This window comes from Cydia strobilella, chromosome 26 (assembly GCF_947568885.1).
Source record: "Cydia strobilella chromosome 26, ilCydStro3.1, whole genome shotgun sequence".
NCBI classification, from domain to species: Eukaryota; Metazoa; Arthropoda; class Insecta; order Lepidoptera; family Tortricidae; genus Cydia; species Cydia strobilella.
This window is the reverse complement of record NC_086066.1, coordinates 2,492,247-2,515,192: the sequence shown is the minus strand read 5'-3', so window position 1 is coordinate 2,515,192 and position 22,946 is coordinate 2,492,247. Positions and strand designations below refer to the sequence as shown.

Here is a 22,946-nt window from a genome sequence, read left to right as displayed (position 1 = left end):
TTCTTTTCGCAAGATTTGGATAAAATTTGGCTGGTTTGAAGAGCTTTTTATTCTAGGCGAAATAAATACGAAATACCAACTTCTCCCGAGACAAAAATGTGAAATGTAACAGAGGATTCTTTTTAGGATATAAGCCGTAATTGCGCTTATATTGTAAATATTATCGAAATCTGACGAAAAAGAAAAGTCGACAACAAAATATAATGAAAATCGGCACATTTATTATAATTTGGTTGTAAATTATTATTTATGAAAGCCCTTTATTTATATTTTTTTTCATTTTATATCTTAGATTTTACGTACTTCATTATTTGTGTAAAAAGTGTAAGTTTGAGTAGGTACCAACCGTATGTAGGTATTTAGTTTTTATTGTACTTAAAAAATACATTAGTTAGATTATATAAATAATACGAAACATAATTAATTTATCAACATTTATTGCATGGTTTAATATTAGTATACAGGATAAGTTACAAAAAATATAAACGTTTCATCAGTATTAACTTATTTTTTCAATTCCTATACAGGACATCGAAATCTCAGCTGATCTGAAACAAAAAAAAGGTCTACCGTATAACTGAGTCGGTTGTTAAGAAGTTACTATGTTCAGCTAAGGGTTGAAGGATTGGCTGCATAAATCTAATTTGTATTGTGTTAAGTATAGAAAAATAAGTAAGGATAGAGTGCTCATTCCATACATCAGTTTTCTTACCAAAACGCGGGTTATTTCGTAATCGACATCTAGCGTCTAGTAGTGGATTTATCAATACCGCTACTTTCCATACCCTTCCCCCCACAATTCCCCCAATGAGGGCGCCACTGGACGGATGATGCCTTCTGAAGTAAAAGCTTGTAAAATAGTGGAGGTCAAAGGTAAATGAAAACCCAATTCATAATTAATTTTAGCAAAAACTGCCAGGTCCTAAAATGCCACCATTCTTATGCTGTGTGAAGGTTCTGCTTTACCTTGACAATGAAACTCTCCTATCTCTATATATCCGCGAGGCCGCGGGCCAGTATGTGGCCGAGAGTGTCGAGGACTCGCTCGTGGTACGGACGTGGTAGTCCGCGGCCATTGACTCGCTTATCCCCTGGCGATCGGGGCACACTCAGCCGTCAACCAAGCCGCGTCGTCCGCGAGGCCACGGGCCTCCAGGGTCGAGGACCGCTCGGGGTATGGACGTCCACGGTAGAGTATAAAGCCATTGACTCACCTATCCCCTGGCGATAGGGGCGCACTCGGCCGTCAGCCAGGCCGCGTCGTCCGCGAGGCCGCGGGCCTCCAGTATGGGGCCGAGTGTGTCGAGAACTCGCTTGTGGTACGCGTTCAGATACGCCAACTAAATATAAATAATCAAAATTAGTTACATGTAAAGCAAAGAAATAACACATTATTTCCTGAGCGAGCGCAAAAAGCGTGTCCGTTTCTGCTTCGCTTTGACAAACATTCATATGTAAAGATATTGCATTTTTTTAATGTGGCGTAGGCCACAGCCGAATATCACCCTGTACAACTAATACCTATCTCCCAGCTGATTTGATACGTCACACTCCCATATGTAACATTCATGCTCCAATGAACACAAACAAAGGAAATCTATTTAATCAGATTATTACGCATCAATTAACCCGAACAAAGAAACATCTGTACGTTTGACTAGTATAGTTTGGCCAACATTTTGCAATAAAGATTCATTCTGTACTCTACTCTAGTGTTGTCATTATACCCCTGAACGTCCCACACTTCAATAATTCAACGTAAACTACATGATAATACTACCTCGAAATCATCAAGCAGGTTTACGTCGATGCAGGCGCGCTGTTGCGGCACCAGCGTTAGAGTGCTGAAGCCGAGCACACCGCGACCATCATAGTCGCCCACCAGGTGTTGAGCCTGATGACAACGCAATGATTATTAATTGTATCTTTAAATGCGTCCAGATATCGCGCTAGCGGGTTGATACAGAGCGAGCCGCCTCGCGTAGTTCATGCTGCCTCACGAGGCAATTTCTTCGCGAGGCAAGTCATACTGTGTGGATTCGTCATTCACGAACCGCTCGCACATTTCACGGACGTTACACAAGGAACTATAAAATGCAAGCATTTGTTGATCTTTTCGCAAATGGCGCGCTAACGACGCAGTGGCCAGATTTGGGCACAAATAAGATTTCGAAAATAATAGGGAATATTACGCGAAACTCTGCGCAGGGGGCGCCACTATCTGAGGTACTGTCGCAAAACAAGAAAATCGTAATTTCATTATCTAACATCTCTGTGACTCTTGCCTATTCGAGCGATAAAGAGGCAGATAGCAAAATTTCGGATTCGTGTTTCCCAGTAGGTTCTCTGTAAAGTAAACAAACCACCTTTGTGCATCAATGTCATATTTTATTATCTGAAAACTTGTCAAAAACCTGTTTAAAGGTACAGTATGTATAAGTTACTCTATGGTTTACTAAAAAGGCTAGTGCTGCACTCTGGTGGCAGAACATTGCAGTACATACATACATACATACATATAATCACGCCTATTTCCCGGAGGGGTAGGCAGAGACCACGGATTTCCACTTGCTACGATCCTGACATACCTCTACATTGCAGTAATATTTCCTATTGACAAGAGTAAGCAAATGAAATGAAAAAACATTATTTTTTTCTAAGTATGTTTTAAAAAACACTTATTTTATGAAGTAAACAAACACACATGATTGATACAACTAGAACTAGTTTTACATTAAAGCGTTTAGTGTGATAGTAATACCTAATTGCAATTGTGCTTAAATATTCGTTAGCACAAAAATTAATAACTTACCCTAGGATGATCGGAGTCCTTGGTGACATTGATAGTCTCTACTAAATCTTCGTGCCGTATCCCGTACTCCCCCACCTTGTAGTATCCGGGCTCTGGTGACAAATATCTTTATATTTAACCTTTTAACCTTTTCAACATTTTACTTTTTAACCTTTTCAATGCAGTCTCAAACACAAAAGCTGTCACTCAGACGCCACGTCACCACGTTACCGTTACCGCCAAAACTGAAATTGAACTTTATGCATATGCACGTAGGTCTATGTTGCTCTGTGATCTGTGACGGATTAATCCGTCGTCGGCGTTGGACCTGCGATTCGGATATATCCGTCGTTGACGTCGAAAAGGTTCAATAATGGCAACACCAAAAATTTCAATAGCAGTTAGATTGAATTTAAAGAATACAAAACTGACAAACAACTTTAGACATCAGCGCGATCAGTAAAAATACTTTGATCAAAAATACGAGTGCTGGGTGCGTAGACAAGATGCCAATCGCTCACGCTCCGTAGCGTAGCGTAGTTATCTCTCTATCACTCTTCCTTATAGTGCGACAGAGGCAGCTGCGTTTCGTTACGGGGCGTAAGCGATTAGCATCTTGTCTACGCATCCTAGACTTTAGCTATGATAGCTTTAGATATCTCTAGTTTCAGATAAGATTTGATAATAATTTGGGGGAGGGCCGTCACGACACGCCGGCGGGCCCCACGTGCACGTTGAGTAAGTGTCCCACGCCGTGTCCTCATATAAGTGTCACTCACCGTTGCTCAGTATCTGCTGCGGCTGGAGGCCCGGGTCGTGCGGGTAGGGCCGCCACGACACGCCGGCGGGTCCCTCGTGCACGTTGAGGAAGTGTCCCACGCCGTGTCCTCATATAAGTGTCACTCACCGTTGCTCAGTATCTGCTGCGGCTGGAGGCCCGGGTCGTGCGGGTAGGGCCGCCACGACACGCCGGCGGGTCCCTCGTGCACGTTGAGGAAGTGTCCCACGCCGTGTCCTCATATAAGTGTCACTCACCGTTGCTCAGTATCTGCTGCGGCTGGAGGCCCGGGTCGTGCGGGTAGGGCCGCCACGACACGCCGGCGGGACCCTCGTACACGTTGAGTAAGTGTCCCACGCCGTGTCCTCATATAAGTGTCACTCACCGTTGCTCAGTATCTGCTGCGGCTGGAGGCCCGGGTCGTGCGGGTAGGGCCGCCACGACACGCCGGCGGGTCCCTCGTGCACGTTGAGGAAGTGTCCCACGCCGTGTCCTCATATAAGTGTCACTCACCGTTGCTCAGTATCTGCTGCGGCTGGAGGCCCGGGTCGTGCGGGTAGGGCCGCCACGACACGCCGGCGGGACCCTCGTACACGTTGAGTAAGTGTCCCACGCCGTGTCCTCATATAAGTGTCACTCACCGTTGCTCAGTATCTGCTGCGGCTGGAGGCCCGGGTCGTGCGGGTAGGGCCGCCACGACACGCCGGCGGGTCCCTCGTGCACGTTGAGGAAGTGTCCCACGCCGTGTCCTCATATAAGTGTCACTCACCGTTGCTCAGTATCTGCTGCGGCTGGAGGCCCGGGTCGTGCGGGTAGGGCCGCCACGACACGCCGGCGGGACCCTCGTACACGTTGAGTAAGTGTCCCACGCCGTGTCCTCATATAAGTGTCACTCACCGTTGCTCAGTATCTGCTGCGGCTGGAGGCCCGGGTCGTGCGGGTAGGGCCGCCACGACACGCCGGCGGGTCCCTCGTGCACGTTGAGGAAGTGTCCCACGCCGTGTCCTCATATAAGTGTCACTCACCGTTGCTCAGTATCTGCTGCGGCTGGAGGCCCGGGTCGTGCGGGTAGGGCCGCCACGACACGCCGGCGGGTCCCTCGTGCACGTTGAGGAAGTGTCCCACGCCGTGTCCTCATATAAGTGTCACTCACCGTTGCTCAGTATCTGCTGCGGCTGGAGGCCCGGGTCGTGCGGGTAGGGCCGCCACGACACGCCGGCGGGCCCCTCGTGCACGTTGAGGAAGTGTCCCACGCCGTGTCCTCATATAAGTGTCACTCACCGTTGCTCAGTATCTGCTGCGGCTGGAGGCCCGGGTCGTGCGGGTAGGGCCGCCACGACACGCCGGCGGGTCCCTCGTGCACGTTGAGGAAGTGTCCCACGCCGTGTCCTCATATAAGTGTCACTCACCGTTGCTCAGTATCTGCTGCGGCTGGAGGCCCGGGTCGTGCGGGTAGGGCCGCCACGACACGCCGGCGGGTCCCTCGTGCACGTTGAGGAAGTGTCCCACGCCGTGTCCTCATATAAGTGTCACTCACCGTTGCTCAGTATCTGCTGCGGCTGGAGGCCCGGGTCGTGCGGGTAGGGCCGCCACGACACGCCGGCGGGCCCCTCGTGCACGTTGAGGAAGTGTCCCACGCCGTGTCCTCATATAAGTGTCACTCACCGTTGCTCAGTATCTGCTGCGGCTGGAGGCCCGGGTCGTGCGGGTAGGGCCGCCACGACACGCCGGCGGGTCCCTCGTGCACGTTGAGGAAGTGTCCCACGCCGTGCCCCGTGCCGTGCGCGTAGTCCAGCCCCACGTCCCACAGGGCCTTGCGGGCGAAACTGTCGAGAACGTTGCCCTGGAGACAAATTACAACAAGTTTAAAGTCGTGGCTTTGTTGATCCATAAAAAAGGTATTTCTAAAAATTTTATGTCATCTGCACTCACCTTGTCCACAGGGCGGACCCGCTATACATCAAAAATCACTTGCGTTTCTATGTGTGAACGGCACGTCTGTAGTCTGTACACGCGGCATGCGTCATAGTGGGAGTAAGTTGCTTGAAAACAGTACTGAGCGGCCGGCGAGCGGCCGGCAAACGGCCGTCAATCTGGTGTCGCGGGGCGAGGTAATTCGAGTCGGGGCGGGGCGGTGCGTGGCCGTTCTGTATGATAATACTATTACTTATTTTGTGCCTTGTCTAAGTATCCCAAGATGGACGACAGTCAAACGAAAATCTAAGTTTCCTTAGGTTACTTAATAGGTGATCCAAGATTGGCGGCGTGTTAGACACGTTATGCTTTGCTAGACTTAGCACTAGATTTCACCTTGACGCCCTGAGGAATCAGGGCTGAACCAACGGCTATCTGGCCCTTCAGCACCCTGGTGAAGGCGCCCTTCTGGGCCGTAGGGCTACTCAAGTGTCATGCAAGATGTAACACACCTTGACTCCCTGAGGGAACAGGGCTGAACCGACGGCTATCTGTCCCTTCAGCACCCTGGTGAAGGCGTCCTTTTGGGCCGCTGTAGGGTTATTACTCATGTGCCGGGTGCGAGTTATGTCCGTTGTGCCATCCCTGTAACAATATTCTAGTTTTGAATGATTCACGGTTAGTTTCACTAGGACCGATGGTAACGTTTAAAGCGAACGCAGCCGACGCGCAAGAATGAGGGTACTTTGACACCCACCCGCTATCTTCAGTCACCTGTGAACATGATGCATGTAACTGCGTTGAAATATCGGGAGCTCATAAATAATACAAAAGGTAATCACGGTCTATATCCCGGTCAATATAAGTCTAACAATATTCTAATTGAAAACAGTACATTTTTTATACATCAGAGCCGTTTTTTAAGGGTATTACAATTTTCCATATATAAACCGCTGTAAAAAAAGCACATCGTCATATATTAGATGTAACCCTCGATTAAAAAGTTAAATCGATCGGTCGCACGCTCACGCTGCCGTCATCCAACGGTTTTCTGTAATCTTAACCTAAGATCGTCGGTCCATTTTGTTGGATGCCTTCTCCTGCGTCCTTCGACTTGCGGTGGCCCTTCCATTCAAGAACCTGTCTGAAAGCGTTCATCAGTTCTTCAAGCTGTAGACATTCAAGTTTTTATACGCTTGCGGGAAAAATATTATGTTACCTACACATAAAACAATAAGCCTTTTTGACTTTGATTCTCAACGTACAACTGAGTTTAGTCTAGAAGGAACATGTCATCCCTCTTGATGACAGTAGACGAGTCTTTAGGCCGCTTGTAGTGTATAATGGCTCCGTTCTCACCAGCACCAGCTATCGCCTCGAACGAGGGGCCCATGGTCTGCTTCCTCTTTGTAAAGCACTTAAACTTTGACTATACGTACTTGTATTGTCCTCCTGAGTCTAGAAGGAACATGTCGTCCCTCTTGATGACAGTAGGGGAGTCTTTAGAAGGAGTGTAATGTATGATGGCTCCGTTCGCGCCGGCGCCCGCTATCGTCTCGAAAGAGGGGCCCATGAAGTCAGCTTCCTCTCTGGAAAAGGTAAAACGAGCTACAAACATTAATTAAATTTTTGATAATGTTTTGTTGTTGATAGAACTTAGTGTTGGTTGGTGGTCGGTACTAGTCTTTTTAGTCTAAATATGTAGAACTCGGCTCGATTTTACGAGACCCTGCACTGAAAAAACTTCTGATCCTTTTAAGTCCCGAGTTTATCCTTTTCATATTGAACCCCATTTTAATTTGCATCTTTTTACCACACACCACACCATACCATAGTCGGAATGAGCTGACAGAATTTGCAGTTACAGAGTGTGGTAGTGTTATCATAAATGTTTGTTTGAACAACAAACTCTGCATGGCATTTGCAATTACAAAGGCAATGTCATCAATAATGTCGAATTTCTATGAAAATATCACGTCTATAATGACACTGTATCACTTTGTTCTGTTCAAGTCGGTGCAAATGTAACTTAAACGTACTTTAGTAAGGTCATTACAATTTGGTGCCGTGACCAGGATTTTCAATTGTTTAGGTACTTTAGGCAATAAGTAAGAAGTATAACACTAACTTGCGGAACTCAAGCAGCTTGTCTGAGGCCTGCGGTTCTGTAACTGTCGCACCAGAGTCTAGTTGCACGTGCAGCCAACGTAGGAGGCGGCTAACAGCTATACCGTCGCGCACGTGGCAGTTACGGAAGCCCTGGCAATATGAAAATAATTGACATAACGTTGAAAACACAATAGTGAATGAGGGCTATCGTTTTTGTGCTCATCAGTTGGCGCTACTGTAGATGTAGGTCCAGAAAGACAGATCTCAAATTTTTCTATGCTTATTTTTATAAAATCAATACGTTCTAATATACACAAAGGTATAACGTCTAAATGTGTAATTTTTTCAACCTGTTTAATTTTGCTAATATTTTAGTTGGCACTTTTTTAAACCAAACATTTATTGAGCTATATCCATTGTTCACCATGATTAATCAAAAATGGACAAACATTAATCACAATTATGAATACATGAATAAGGAGTGAAAATTCCCGATAAAAAAGATTGAAACCCCCCAAACTTATATGCATTACTAGCGCCCTTAGCGGCGAAATTAAACGCGGTAGCCCTCATTGAATGACATCCTGTTGCGGAATTACTGACCAGTAACTCCACGTCGTTCTTGATAAGCTTAGCGAGCGCCACCGGTGACACTTCCGATATTAAGCAGAGAGGTTTCTTGATGCTGTCACCCTGAAACCAAACACTTGTAATTTAATTAATTAAATTAGTTAGAGTTAAAATTAAAACAACAGTATTGTTGCTAATCTGCGAAATAATATAGTCCTCCTCATCGATTTCGATGACGGCGACCTCAGCAATAGAACGAAATAATAACGAGTTAGTCAATTAATGCCGAAACGTTAAACTTACTTGCGTATTAACACGCAATTAATGTTCCCACTATCCTGCCGCTAAAATAAATACAAAAATAAATATAACAAACCACAAAACTTCCGTGAGACACAGACATATTAAACATATTAATACGTGAGTGACCCGTTATTAATATGTTTAATATAACAAACCACCACCAAAAGTATAAAACTCGACAGGTGTTTCGCCTGTCTACCAGCCGGGCTAGCACATGATTGGCGCGAGAGTATCTCGCCGCGACATAGACTACCCGTCCCTCTATAATTCATACAGTTAGTAAAAGACGGGTAGTCTATCTCGCGGCGAGATACTGTCGCGCCAATCATGTGCTCGACCTACAGACATCATCACGAGCGGCGATGCCGGCGATGATGTAAGTTCCAACTGTTTGTTAAGAATCATCCCTCTATTGTTGTACCTGATTATTTCCAGTTGTTCCAGAACACAAACGCAATCTTTTCTCGCAAACATGTAAAATACTCTTATGAAAAATCAAATTGGAAAAATTCAATTTCGCAAAGGTTTGGCACGTTATTATTTCGATGATTAGCAATACATTTTTCACCTCAGTGGTGAGAACATATTAAAGGTTAAAATGCATTTCGAATTACACAGAAACAAAAATAATCACGAATTTGTAATAGAAGTATAAAGTGGCAGTTCATGACCTTCATTAAATTAAAAAGCTACTTTGTTTCACTCCCTAGAGTGACGAAAGTAAGCTTGTTCGAGCTGCTGAGGTGAAAAATTATATGTGCAACACGAGAGCAAAGTTATTACTGTACAAATACTTACGCCGGCAGCAGCACGGTGTATGGCTTCACTAGCGTCGCTGGACAGCCACACGGATTTCGCACAGTCCCCGCTCTCAGAGAGCTCACGCTGTAACAACGACATTACGAGTAAGCATAGATCAAAGAGAATTAAGAAGACATAATGTGCTCACTCCATACATCGGTTTTGTTACCAAAAATACTATTATTTTCGTAGTCTACATCTACTATCAGTACTGCTACTCGACAGTAGATGTCACATGTGTCGCGACTGACGAAAAGTGTATTGCTGGGAGTTGGCGTTGGAAATAGAGGAGTTGAAAATAGAGTTCCGGTTTAAGATTAGTGCAAGACAAAGATAGTATGATTCTCTCTGTCAATGTTTGAAATGAGACAGTCCTTTGACAAACTATAGTAGCATATACTATACTATAGGCTGTTCCAAGGTGTTAACAACGAATCTGTCTAGGAAATAGTAACATTGAAAAGCACGTACCGCCATAGCAACAAGATGGCCGACCACGTCTTCATACGGGCGGCCAGTGATCTCCACCCCCTCCCACTTCAAATGGCCCTTAAAATAGTAATATACATTATTTATTCGCTGTCAAAATAAATACACAAATAATACATGATAACTGACACAATGAACAAATACCAAAATATTTGCCACTCAGCTTGTGTCATATATTTAAGCAAAAGACAGTCGTTTAAAGTTAGACCACGAAAAGTCTGCAACGATTTTGATAAATATTTTTTCTACTCGTCGAGTATAATCTGTGTTTTACAACTTCACACGCAACACTACAACCTTACTCTTTTCAACGTTGTATAGTCTATGGCACTTCCGACTGAAGCATAAGAATTTTATCGATACGGTTTAGTCAATTATAAAATTTTTGAAAATGGAACTTCATACATTTTGATAAAATATTTCTTGTTTAAGGAGACTCGATTCAAAGCAAATTAGCCTACTTAAACACGCTGCTGCGTCGCACTGCTTTGTGATTGGTTGGCCAACAAAAAATTTTTATTTTATGTTGTAGTAGAAACAATTGCTTCATAAGTCAGAAACGTGCATGTGACACCCTTTATATAGCAACATTCATACCCTACGAAAACCGCTTAGCGTTGCTTGTTAGTCTCCATAGGCTACGGTGGCCAAAATCGAGAAAAAAACTGTCTTAAAATTTAATTTAGCGCGGAGCAGGTACCAGGGCCTCATGAGTAACGAGGAGGTGTCGTTGACCAACCCGCCGGGGGCGCCGGGTATCGGGTATGAAGGTTTCGCGGGCTGCGGCAGCTCGCGTATCTTAGCTGTATAGGTACTTTTGGTTTTGGTTTGGTTTGGTGGTATGATTCTACTAGTTGAAAGTATTATTTTTTTGTCTCGTAGAAAAAGTATTGTATACAATAGTGATATAATCAAGCTTTTCAATCTCGTACCTTAGTTAAGCAACTCAGCAAGCTTCATTGCTTAAACACGGTACTCGACTGAAAAGCTCTCTATTATATCACGGTTGTATAAAATACTATTATTTTATATAAATTGCAGTCTATAAACAATATAAAATATAATGTACTAGGTACTTATAGTCTGGGTATAGGTAGATTCATAAGCCGGCGCGATATTTGAACTAAACAATCATTAACCTTAATTTCGTCTGTCAGCACACCGTCCGTCCAGAACAGGCCATGCTGGCCGTCAGCACCAGGTACGAGAACATTGGGTTGTAGTCGATGAGCGGAGATTGAGGGTGTCTGACTAAGTCCACTTTTACCCTAATTTCGTCTGTCAGCACACCGTCACCCCAGAACAGGTCGGCTGAATTGGCCGTCAGCACCAGGTACGAGGCAAAGTTGACATTATTTACCTTAATCTCGTCCGTCAGCACACCGTTCCCCCAGAACAGGTCGGCTGTGTTGGCCGTCAGCACCAAGTAGGAAAAAAACACGGGGTTGTAGTCTATGTCTGAGCCGCGTAGATTTAGAGTGTCTGAAATGGAATTGTTTTTATGCAACAGTTCAACAGGTAACACGGATTGTTTTACTTTACTCCAGAGTTAGTAACAAAACTCAGTTATAAAACTCCTGTGAGACTCAAACATATTAAATTATTTTAAACCGGGTCACTCACGTATTATTAAGTCGAATATAGCTCGACATGTTTCGGTAAATTGGACCGAAACATGTCGAGCTATTTGACTTAATAATACGTGAGTGACCCGGTTAAAAATAATTTAAAACTCAGCTAAGTCTTATTTTAGTGTTCCGCATCTAAAGCTAATACTAAACTAATGCTGTTCGTCCGTCTGTCTGTCCGGCTCTATATAGGTAGACGTTGAAAATTTTCTCAGTGTGTTTTTCTTTTGCCGGTAAAAATAATAATAAAAAACCGGACAAGTGCGAGTCGGACACGCCCACCGAGAAATCCGTACTTTTTAGTTTTTGTTGTTATAGCGGCAACAGAAATACATCATCTGAAAATTTCAACTGTCTAGCTATCACGGTTTATGAGATAGCCTGGTGACAGACAGACGGACAGTGCAGTCTTAGTAATAGGGTCCAGTTTTTACCCTTTGGGTACGGAACCCTAAAAATTTAATGGGGCGCAAACATAAATACGTATTTCAAATGGTTTTTTACCATCATATCTCAATGTAACTATGTGTTATAATAATACCGAATTTGATTTTTGAATGGTTTATATTCAAAAATCAAATTCGGTATTATTTATAACACAAAGAAAAATATGCTCCATCCAAACAATATATTGGTGAAGCGTGAGCCGGACTTAAGGTAAAAAAATTGTGATGATACGGAACTCTCAGGGCGCGAGCTTTATTTTATATAGTGGTACTCACATGCGACTTCGTCAAGTGCAGTTATCACCAGCGCGGCAGCTTTCTTTTCCACCATCTTACTTCTTAGCTCTTCTATCTTCTGCTCTGCTGTTTTACCTGTTAAATAGTTATTTTTACTTAAAACAATAGGCTAAGATACCTTTGAAGCAAATAAGGCAGGGGTGCGAATCTCCTCGCTTCGGGCAAACTCGGCTCCGTTCGGCTCAGCATTGCTCCGAGCAATTATTAAGGTTGGCACAACTTGACGTCCCTTTGCGTGCACGACCACAGATAAGATAATGACTTGAATTTTGACAACCATAAACAGCCGAAAGGGATAGTGCCATATATTAGAAAGGGACAGCATGATTCGACCCTGAACCGCTGTCAAACTTCGGTTTTGTAGGAAGTTTCCTTTCTGTACGGTAGTACTATTAATTTATTCTGTGGATAAGGTAGGTATATGCAAAGATAGATATAACTCCGTAATAGATGTTTACAGTCTAAGGAAAAAACGTGCCTCGAAAATCAAGAAAATTTGATTCTCGTTCAGAGGGCGCCACTAGTTTTGGCCCACTGTCGTATAGATGGCGTTGGCTGTTTCGTTTGTTATTTAACAATTTTAACGCATATCAGTGAAAGAACATGGGTCAAAATCATAAAAATAATTAATGCAAATAAAAAAAATCATTTATCCATATTTAAATACATTTTATCGTATTTTTAAAAATCTTCATTTTTAGTTTTAAAGTGTGTCGACAGATGGCAGTGAATTTACTGGGGTTACAAAATTTACTATGACAGTACCGCTCTAGTATAATTAAGTTACTCTATGTTTATACTTAGGTATGTAGGTTAAGATTAGTTTTTGTAATTCTTCTAACACTATTTTATAAGTTAATGTAATATGTAACTAACAACTATGGATTTATGTCCGAAATAAAATTCTTTTAAATTTTATTTTATTTTATTTATTAAGGTATATTGTGGTAATATTTTTTTTGGGTCAACGGGTATTTCCCTTTTTAAAAATTAAGACAAATTGATAAAATGTTATTTTGTGAAAGCACTCATTCCAGCAAGCACGTCAGTGGCAAACAAGCATGCAGCCCGTGTTAAGCGGTCACCAGGGGTCGGTAACCGGTATTTGCTCCATACAAAAATACCGGTATTATTACGTTCTTTTTCGTTCTTTTGTTTATAATTTCATTTTTAATGGGACGTTTTAATAATGCAAAATTGTTTTCTAAATATAACCCGGTCACAATATCTGTGCAACCTCGCTGGAATGTGGCGCCTCTCCCGCTTCCCCTGTCACCTCTCCGCGCACTCCCCGGTGCGACAGTACGGTTAGCATCTTCGTTGCCGCTACACCTCCACATTTCTCGAAAAAACTTTTTTTCACACCGTACCCAGACCGCCGATATGACGTCACGAGGTCAGGTGTACAGATATTGTGACCGGGTTGTACATGATTCAGTCCTACGTAATGAGCATAAAAAAATTCAAAATATTGGGCTATTTCGGGGTTTTAAAAAAATACCGGTTCCGAGCCCTGGCGGTCACCATAGCCTATGGATGGGTATAGATTGTCGTTTACCTGTGTATTTGACGGAGAGTGGTAGAAGGGGGTTGTGGGGGCGGGGCGGGGGCGGTTCGTTCAACTGTACCCGCGCCTCGTCCACCAAGTTACGCGGTATGGCGATTAGCTGCATATTCGCTTTCGATAACGCTGTCTAGAAAAAAAAATATGCTAATTTTTTTGTAAATCAACGTTTAAAGTTAAATTTTATCAAAATAAATTCATTTCAATTAAAAGTGGTTTTATTTTTAATATCTTGGGTGGGACTTGAACCCATGACCACTGCTCTGCTATCTCAGCTACCAAGACTTTACCCAATAGGTACCTACAGCAAATATTAATAGCATATCGTTCTGCTTGATACAAAATTAATGAATTAATTTGTTTGTAGAAATCCTGAATGACGAGGAAACCGACGCAAGATAAAAAAGTAGTAGTAATTAATCAAATAAAAAAATAAGCTATACGTGTTTACCTACGGGGAAAGCTTTTCCATAGGATATCCATAACTTACTTGCAGCGGGGTCCACTCGTCTCTGGTCATGGTGTGAGGATCAGCGCCCACAACTGATCCTTCCACCAGGTTCACAAGGAGAAACCAATACAAAGTAAAATAAATAAATACAGCTTGGTCCCTAGTCACTAAGATAGCTTACTTGCAGCGGGGTCCACTCGTCTCTGGTCATGGTGTGAGGATCAGCGCCCACAACTGATCCTTCCACCAGGTTCTTCACCAGCCACTTTTCCATTGACAAAGTGTCAGGAAGAGCTGAAACAAATCATAAATACCTTTTTTTTACTTTTTAGGGTTCCGTACCCAAAAGGTAAAAACGGGACGCTATTACTAAGACTCCGCTGTCCGTCTGTCTGTCTGTCACCATTCTGTATCTCATAAACCGTGATAGCTAGACAGTTGAAATTTTCACAGATGATGTATTTCTGTTGCCGCTATAACAACAAATACTAAAAAGTACGGAACCATCGGTGCGCGAGTTCGACTCGCACTTTACAGGTTTTTTTTAAGTCGTTTCTTCCATTAACTATCGCATGGTTGCCGGGGCGTCCGTTCGGGAGAAGTGAGTTCGGAAGTGGGGGAATATAAAAAATCTTTTTAACATGTAAAACTGGTCACAATAAATACAGAGTCCTTTGACCTTGCTGACTGTACTTCGCTTAAGAGCCAACAGGAGTGGTCATTTCTCCATACAAACGTACTCGACTGTTTCCTCCGTGGTTTTTGAAGCTAGAGGAATGATTTTTTCAACACAGATTAATATTGTCAATATCTGTGTCGGTGTGTTTTGCTTTTTTTGATATTTTTGTTTTTTAAGGCGCTAGAGCCCTTCAAACATGGCCAAAAATGGCCTCACTGACTATGCCGCAATGAGAGGCGTGGTATTCAAAACTGATATCAATTAGCCAAAAAATCAACATCTATTAACTTCTATGCTGTTGTTGCCGAATATAAGAATGCCAACTGATAATTGTACTTTATTTTATTATCGGTACGGTTTAGAAATAAAGTTTTACGCCAAAACAAAGTCGGCTGGACAAAACCGGCCCTATTACTCTTTACCCTGAGAAACAATTAATTTTAATTACAATAGATCTAAAACCTTATAAACAATCTACGGAAATCTAACGCTTGCGCGATGTAGGATACGCGCCGCACGGAACACCGCCATCTAACGAGTGATTGGGTAATTAAAATGCGCGGCTCGGCGCAGCGTTGTCATTTAAATATGAGACGTAACTACTGTATATAAGGTTAAAACTCACACTGCTTCATCAGTGTCCAGAGCGCCAGATCTGCCTCCTTTTGGAACTGCGTGTAGTAGCGGCCGTCGGTCCACACCAGGGCACGGTCGGTGGTCACCACCGCGGTGCCCGCCGAGCCGGTGAAGCCTGACAGCCATTCGCGACGGCCGTCTGCTGGGGCGATGTACTCGGACTAGAAAAAAAAGACATATCAATCATCATCTTAAGTACAGCGGCCCGATGGCCTAAAACACCATTCGATGTGACTGTACAGTATACTACCGACAAGTGGTATCGTTGTGTTCGGTAGACTCTACTGAGTACGAAATAACAACTTGTCACTTTCTAAGAGTGTGGGGGAGATAACTGTGACGTCACAAAATCGGCAGTACAAAGTTTTTAACTTTTCTCTTTTAAACATACCATGTGTGGTACCAAATGAAAGGGCATTGTGAGTAGATTACAAATATATAACATAGTCTAACATTTTCACTACTTGGTCTAACAAATTATTAGAAAACGCTCAAAAATTTCACAATCCTGAGTTGATTTTGAACTGCTCTAAATTGAAAATGGATGAATGGATTAGTCGGTCGGTTGGTTGTGTAGGTGGTTATTTAATTTCATCATCATCATCATGTCAGCCGATAGACGTTCACTGCTGGACATAGGCCTCCCCCAAGGCTCGCCACTCCGACCGAAGTCTGATGGCCGGTGGGGCCGGAAGGTTCTGGAGTGGCGTCCGCGTACCGGAAGACGAACTGCCGGTAGGCCTCCAACGAGATGGAGCGACGACCTGGCCTGGTGAAGGTCGCGGGAATTCGGTGGTTGCGAGCGGCACAGGATCGGTCGGAGTGGTTATTTAATTTATTAAAAAAAAAACTTTATTATTTATGTTATGTTATACTGTACAGTCGCATCGAATGGTGTTTTAGGCCATCTGGCCGCTGTACTATACCGGATCCTAAATCAAGTCTGCGGCGCCAAATGCTGCCAAATGGCAGCGACATGGCACTTTATACACTGCCATCTCGTATCGAATCGAAAGCGAAAACAATTCACGCTTGTAGCAGGTGTTGCCTCCTACACTCCTCGCTGCCTCTATTTCGCATAGTGGTGTCTGCCATCTAGTGGCTTAAATCTAAAAATGGAAACTTTACATAATGCTTCGGGCCAATGAATAGGGGGTTTCTGTGCTGCCGTCTACAATGAGGGCCACCGCGTTTAATTTCGCCGCTAGGGGCGCTAGTGTAGATGGAGGTCTTTCAAAAGGTCAAATGCATAGAAGTCTTGGGGGTTTCAAGCTTTTTTATCGAGAATTTTCACTCCTTATTCATAATTGTGGTAAATCTTTGTCCATCTTTGATTAATCATGGTAAACAAAAGATATAGCTCAATAAATGTTAGTGGTTTAAAAAAAGTGCCAACTAAAATATATGCAAAATTAAACAGGTAGAAAAAAATGGTACATTAAGACGTTAAAATACCTTTGTGTATAGTAGACCGTAATTAATTTTATAAAAATATGCATAAAAGAATTTTGAGATTTGTTTTTCTGGACCTACAGTGGCGCCAACTGGTGAGCACAAAAACGCTAGCCCATGAGGGCTAGCGTTTTTGTGCTACATACCTACATACCTTAACAGGGAGCGCGTGCATATGAATGCACGCGCTCCCTGTAAAGGTATGTACTTACGTTATGGGCGTCGGCTGTGGGCACTATGTAGGCAGCCAGCGCGGTCGGCTGGGCCGCCATGAGAGCCCGCAGCGCTGTGAGCCGCTGCAGCGACATGTTTGCTGAAAACAATCCATTTTAGAGAATGTGTCCAAGTCCAGCCAAAGGTCCCACTTTGTCGCTTACCATAAGGACGAGATTTGCTTGTATTTTTATACGAATAATCTGTCCGTGTCCTTATGGTAAGCGACGAAGTGGGACTTTTTGCTTGGAAACAACACATTTAATCGTCCCTCAAAAAATAACGTCCTTAAATTTTTTTTTTGTTCAGGAGAATATTTTATATATGTATGTATGTATGTATAAACTCTTTATTGTACAAAACACAGAACACAAATATGGCACAGAAATAGGCAGTACAAAGGCGAACTTATCCCTTATATATATCTTTTTACTCGAGTAATAAAGAACAAGGCGAAATAAAGGATACCCATTAGCCCATTACCAAAGAGAAGACATAGTGCTCATTCTATACATCGGTTTTGTTACCAAAAGACTATTATTTTCGTTCTATATCTAGCGTCAAGTACCGAAACTCTCAGTACTGCTACTCGACACTAGATGTCGCGGCAAACGGAAACTCTAATGCTCAACGATTTTCAGCTAATATTATAACCGGAAATCTATTTTCAACTTTCAACTCCTTCTGCTTATAATATTAGTTATAAATTGTTGAGCAATACACTTTCCGACAGTCCCGACACATGTGACATCTAGTGTCGAGTAGCAGTACCGATAGTTCCGCTACTTGACGCTAGAGACTGTGAAAATAATGGTCTTTTTGGTAACAAAACCGATCTATGGAGTGAGCACTATGTCTTCTTAATTCTCTTTGCCATTACCATAGAGTAACTTATACTAGAGCGGTACTGTCATTGTAAATTTTGTAACCCCAGTAAATTCACTGCCATCTGTCGACACACTTTAAAACTAAAAATAAAGATTTATAAAAATACGATAGAATGTATTTAAATATACCTATAGATAAATGATTTTTTTTATTTGCATTAATTATTTTTATGATTTTGACCCATGTTCTTTCACTGATATGCGTTAAAATTGTTAAATAACAAACGAAACCGTCAACGCCATCTATACGACTGTAGGCCAAAACTAGTAGCACCCTCTGAACGAGAATCAAATTTTCTTGATTATCGAGGCACGTTTTTTCCTTAGACTGTATCCATCTAATACGGAGTTATATCTATCTTTGCCATTACTCACTTTCGTTTCGGGAATGGTGGGGCTGACCCTTGGTCAGCGTTAGTTGAACACTGCAACAAAAGTGAACTAGTGAAAATAGTTGTAAAAAAAGTATGAAGATTGATTGATAAATTCCAAATAAACTTCGAATTTTAATAACAAAACTTCCGTGTGACACAGACATATTAAATATATTAATCACGTATTTCAACGCCACGGGTCAGTCGGCGCCGGTCCTTCACCGTCAACGCAAGCTCCTGATGACACTCCTCGGTACGGAGTGAAACATGTCGAGCGTTTTTCGACTTAAAATATATACGTGAGTCCCGTTATAAATATATTTAAACTTCGAATTGTTGGGTGCGTGAGCGTAACCTCTCCTTACGATGAAAAACCTAATGTATTTAGTATACATATCTACTAGTTTTAAAAATATACAAAAACTTACAGATCAGACGACCAACAGATACAAACTGAGACTAATGACGCAGACAGAGTTTAAAAATAAAAACATTACAATTTCATGAATGCACATTTGTGATGCACCGACGTCGTTGAGAATAACCTGAATAACAATAGTACTGACTTTTCCTATGACTTTTCTTTCGATTTAATGGTTCGCTGTACTTTACTGTACAAAGTGTGGCAATGTCAAATTTCTATGAAAATATGACATTTTGTGGAAATCCGTGGTCTCTGCCTACCCCTCCGGGAAATAGGCGTGATTATATGTATGTATGTATTCGACGGTATTTATTTATTTATTTAAACTTTATTACACGAAACATAAAAATAAGGTACAAATGGCAGACTTAATGCCTAATGTATATTTAGATTACGTATGTATGTTTTGTTATTTATGTGTATTTAGATTGTAATATTAATAGTTGTTTAATGTATATTTAATATCTAATGTAATGTGTAATTGTAAACCGACGGACGTATAAAATGCAAAATTTTATGAAAAAATAATTGAATTGAATTGAATGGCGTTCTCTACCAACCAACCATCGGGCCAAACAGACATATAAAAATGGTGCAAGGAGAACAAAGGAACTAATGGAAAACACCTGAACAACTAATAATTCTGATAATAAAGTACATAAAGAATACACAAATAAAAATACTAGAATATGTGGCTTTCCATCACAGAAAGGTCCTTATGCTTCAAGTGCAATAAAGTCCTTTCCGTGTGAAGTTCCAACAGAAATTTTGATAGAAGGTCCATGGTGGCTAAAAAATAAGTGCATTCCCGTTGCCAGGGAGATTTAGGGATTATACTGAGTAACTTTTACTATGGAACCGATCACGAAATCCCGAAAAAAAAAATACTGTCCCACAGAAAATGGACCAGCCAAAATGTATGAAACAGCCGGTCTTACCTCGCCACTGAGTGAAGTGTCTGTATACTTGTTTCCACCTTATATTACCTACACCATTTTGGCACATTTGGTCCGGGGGATAATCAGAGTGGGGGGTAATATTGTATTTGTTGTAATTTAGTTTTACTTTTTTGCATTAATTATTTTTATTAAAGTTTGTATAAAGAAGTATTGTGAACGTACGTTTTTGCTATGGCTTATGGGAGCCTGGGGTCCGCTTGGCAACTTATCCCAAGAATTGGCGGAGGCACTATTAGTTTCCAACCCAGAGGAGAAACTAAGGCCTTATTGGGTTTCCTCACGATGTCTTACCGAAAAGCGACTGGTAAAATAATATTGTACATAAGTTCCGAAAACTCACTGGCCAGGGTTTGAAGCCGCGACCTCCCATATTTGACTTATAACATGGATTCAGATCACTTTTCTATCTATATGGCAGAAACCACCGACTCTTAGAAAAAAATATAAATAACAAACTAACATACTTGCCTTCTATAGAGTATTGTACATAAATATAGGTACGCGTAAATGTGTCTCGCTAATATTTTTAACAATAGGTGATAAATTTCAATACAACGTCTTGTTGATCACCAATTTCAATTAATATATGTTCTAATATTTATATACCAATTGTAAACTCACATTGCAAGTAAAACTACACATTTTAACATCCTTTTTACAAACACACTCGTTATACTAGTACATAACACTATTCAATTTATCCATTGTCCAAGCCTAGCTATCAAAGATTCATGTCACCAGCCTCACAAGAGTCACTGTATCTATTTCTGTCACGGGGCTTCTCTGAATTTGAACTTTAGTTGATCCTATTCAAGGCCTAATATAGATGGAGGTTTTTAAAACACATAAGACCTTTTGGTGACTCATGTGTTAAAGCGTATACAATGACTTTAAACTGGTGGAATCCGTATCGAAAGTGGGACGTGCACAGATTACGAATGATACTCGAAATCAGTTGGCCTAATGTATAGTCACTTATTAGGGTTCCGTACCCAAAGGGTAAAAACGGGACCCTATGTCAGATATGCTATCTGTGGACATATACTCTTTGACAGCTAAGTCATGGCGGCTAAGCTTGTACTGAATTATATCTTTAATAATTTTAGTAGAGGACAGAATGTGTATTTTCATGATAAAAATGATAATAAAAAACTTAAGGGAAGGATAGTTTCAGATGAAGATAATTATAGAAATTATTTGATAGACACAGGAGGCTCTATAATTAAAAGAAATAGGTATCATGTGTACAGAGGGTCACCTGGTGAAAATTATAGTTTAGCTAGGAAACATGTAACTTTTAAAACAGAGGAGAATGAGAATGTGTTGAACAAAGTAAATGATAATAATGAAAATGAACCTGTAATGATTAATGAGAATATAGGTGATGCTGATGTGCCTAATGAAAATAATTATAATAATGATGTAAGGTCACGGTCAGGAAGAGCTATTAAGAAACCTGGATACCTGAGTGATTATGTACCTTAATAACTCTACCTGATTTAATTTTAGAATACTTTTAGATAAGGTAAAGAAGGGGGATGTCAGATATGCTATCTGTGGACATATACTCTTTGACAGCTAAGTCATGGCGGCTAAGCTTGTACTTAATTATATCTTTAATAATTAATACAATCGTGTTTACTATCAAGAACTGTTTTATTTAATATATAAAATATATAACACCCTATTACTAAAACCCCGCTGTCCGTCTGTCCGTCTATCACCAGGCTGTATCTCATGAACCGTGATAGCTAGACAGTTGAAATTTTCACAGATGATGTATTTCTGTTGCCGCTATAACAACAAATACTAAAAACAGAATAATATAAATATTTAAATGGGGCTCCCATACAACAAACGTGATTTTTTTTGCTGTTTTTTTCCGTAATGGTACGGAACCCTTCGTGCGCGAGTCCGACTCGCACTTGGCCGGTTTTATAGTTGCTCACAAACATCTGAACGCAAGCCTTGGCAATAGAATCGTGTTTAGGAATTTGTGATAACATTGGGCGCTACCATATATCTGAGTGATGGTGATTTAGCTACCCCACACTGTGTAGGTGTTGCATTTACTGAACCGATTTTGATGAATGACATGAATAGATAGATGTTGTCCTGCGGTGGTAGCATGGTTGCATTTTCATCTCCTGTATGCCTGTAACTTTTGCACTTACTTGTTAGAGTTGTTAGAACATGACAGGCATGGTGATAGGCGATAAAAATGCGACCGTGCTACCGCCGCTGGTTGGTATAGTTGAACACAGTAAGTTTTTCAAGACTATGAGATCTCACAGTCCTAAATGGTAAGCTTAAAAAAATCAACTATATAATATATATAACCTAGGTATAGGTCGCCTACATTTCTTACCGGCGTTCAAGTTTCAAATTCCAAACAACAAAAAAAACATTTATCCTACTTTTAATATGTGCCCTACCAGACCCTACCAGAAGTGCAAAACTCGCTTCGGGCAAACTCGGCTCCGTTCGGCTCAGCATTGCTCCGAGCAATTATTAGGGTTGTCACAACTTGACGTCCCTTAACGTGCACGACCACAGATAAGATAATGACTTGAATTTTGACAACCCTAAATAGCCGAAAGGGATAGTGCCATATATTCAAAAAAAAAAAATCTTTATTCAGTATTATAAAAGACATATATATGCTTACATTTTTATACAACTACATAGTGTAGGTCACTAGGCGCAGCACAGTTAAGTGACCAACCGACGTCCCTAAGTCGTTAGAATAAGGTCTACAATTGGTCAGTCAACTGCACTGTCCAGTAAAGATAACAACAAAATAATATAGGTACTTAAACATTTTATGAATAAAGTAAGCTACATCTGTTCCCCGTACTAGTATTAAACTGTATCACGGTGGAAACAGGATTCGGCATCCTCTATTTTCAATGTGTTGACACTTGACAGTCAATAAGCAACATCATTTAATTTTATTAGTTAAGAGGCCGTAGTCGATTTTGGAGCAAAAATTTTAAATTGATACATTTAGTCGTTGAAATTATACTTGTTTTGTTACGTAATATCTAAATAACAAGTATTGGTTTCTATTAGCAAGTTTTCTCATCTTGCCTTTTAATAATGAGGTCGCGAGCGTGCGTCACCGGTAATATGTGAAGAGAAGAGGCAGTTTTTAAAAATTCATCAAAAAATTATGGTGGTA

General features: G+C 41.5%; 1 protein-coding gene and 1 long non-coding RNA gene across 2 annotated transcripts in view; one reads left to right on the top strand and one right to left on the bottom strand.

The window, feature by feature from the left end:
* Nucleotides 1-419: 419 nt before the first annotated feature.
* LOC134753202 (xaa-Pro aminopeptidase ApepP-like) lies at nucleotides 420-20,471 on the bottom strand. The gene is made up of 19 exons (XM_063689007.1): nucleotides 20,387-20,471; nucleotides 18,384-18,433; nucleotides 17,121-17,221; nucleotides 15,446-15,617; nucleotides 14,323-14,435; nucleotides 13,685-13,820; nucleotides 12,106-12,201; nucleotides 11,116-11,237; nucleotides 9,738-9,815; nucleotides 9,264-9,350; nucleotides 8,196-8,285; nucleotides 7,612-7,742; nucleotides 6,923-7,072; nucleotides 5,996-6,128; nucleotides 5,235-5,412; nucleotides 2,813-2,904; nucleotides 1,781-1,894; nucleotides 1,215-1,340; nucleotides 420-548 (listed from the first exon to the last, which is right to left on the bottom strand). The coding sequence occupies exons 1-18, from the start codon at nucleotides 20,413-20,415 to the stop codon at nucleotides 1,215-1,217; spliced, it is 1,998 nt and encodes a 665-aa protein (XP_063545077.1). The 5' UTR covers nucleotides 20,416-20,471; the 3' UTR covers nucleotides 420-548.
* LOC134753212 (uncharacterized) overlaps nucleotides 12,822-22,946 on the top strand; it is a 61,452-nt gene continuing 51,327 nt past the window's right edge. Inside the window, exon 1 of the long non-coding RNA XR_010128800.1 lies at nucleotides 12,822-12,898. This is a non-coding gene — a long non-coding RNA (uncharacterized LOC134753212). The remainder of the gene's footprint in view (nucleotides 12,899-22,946) is intronic.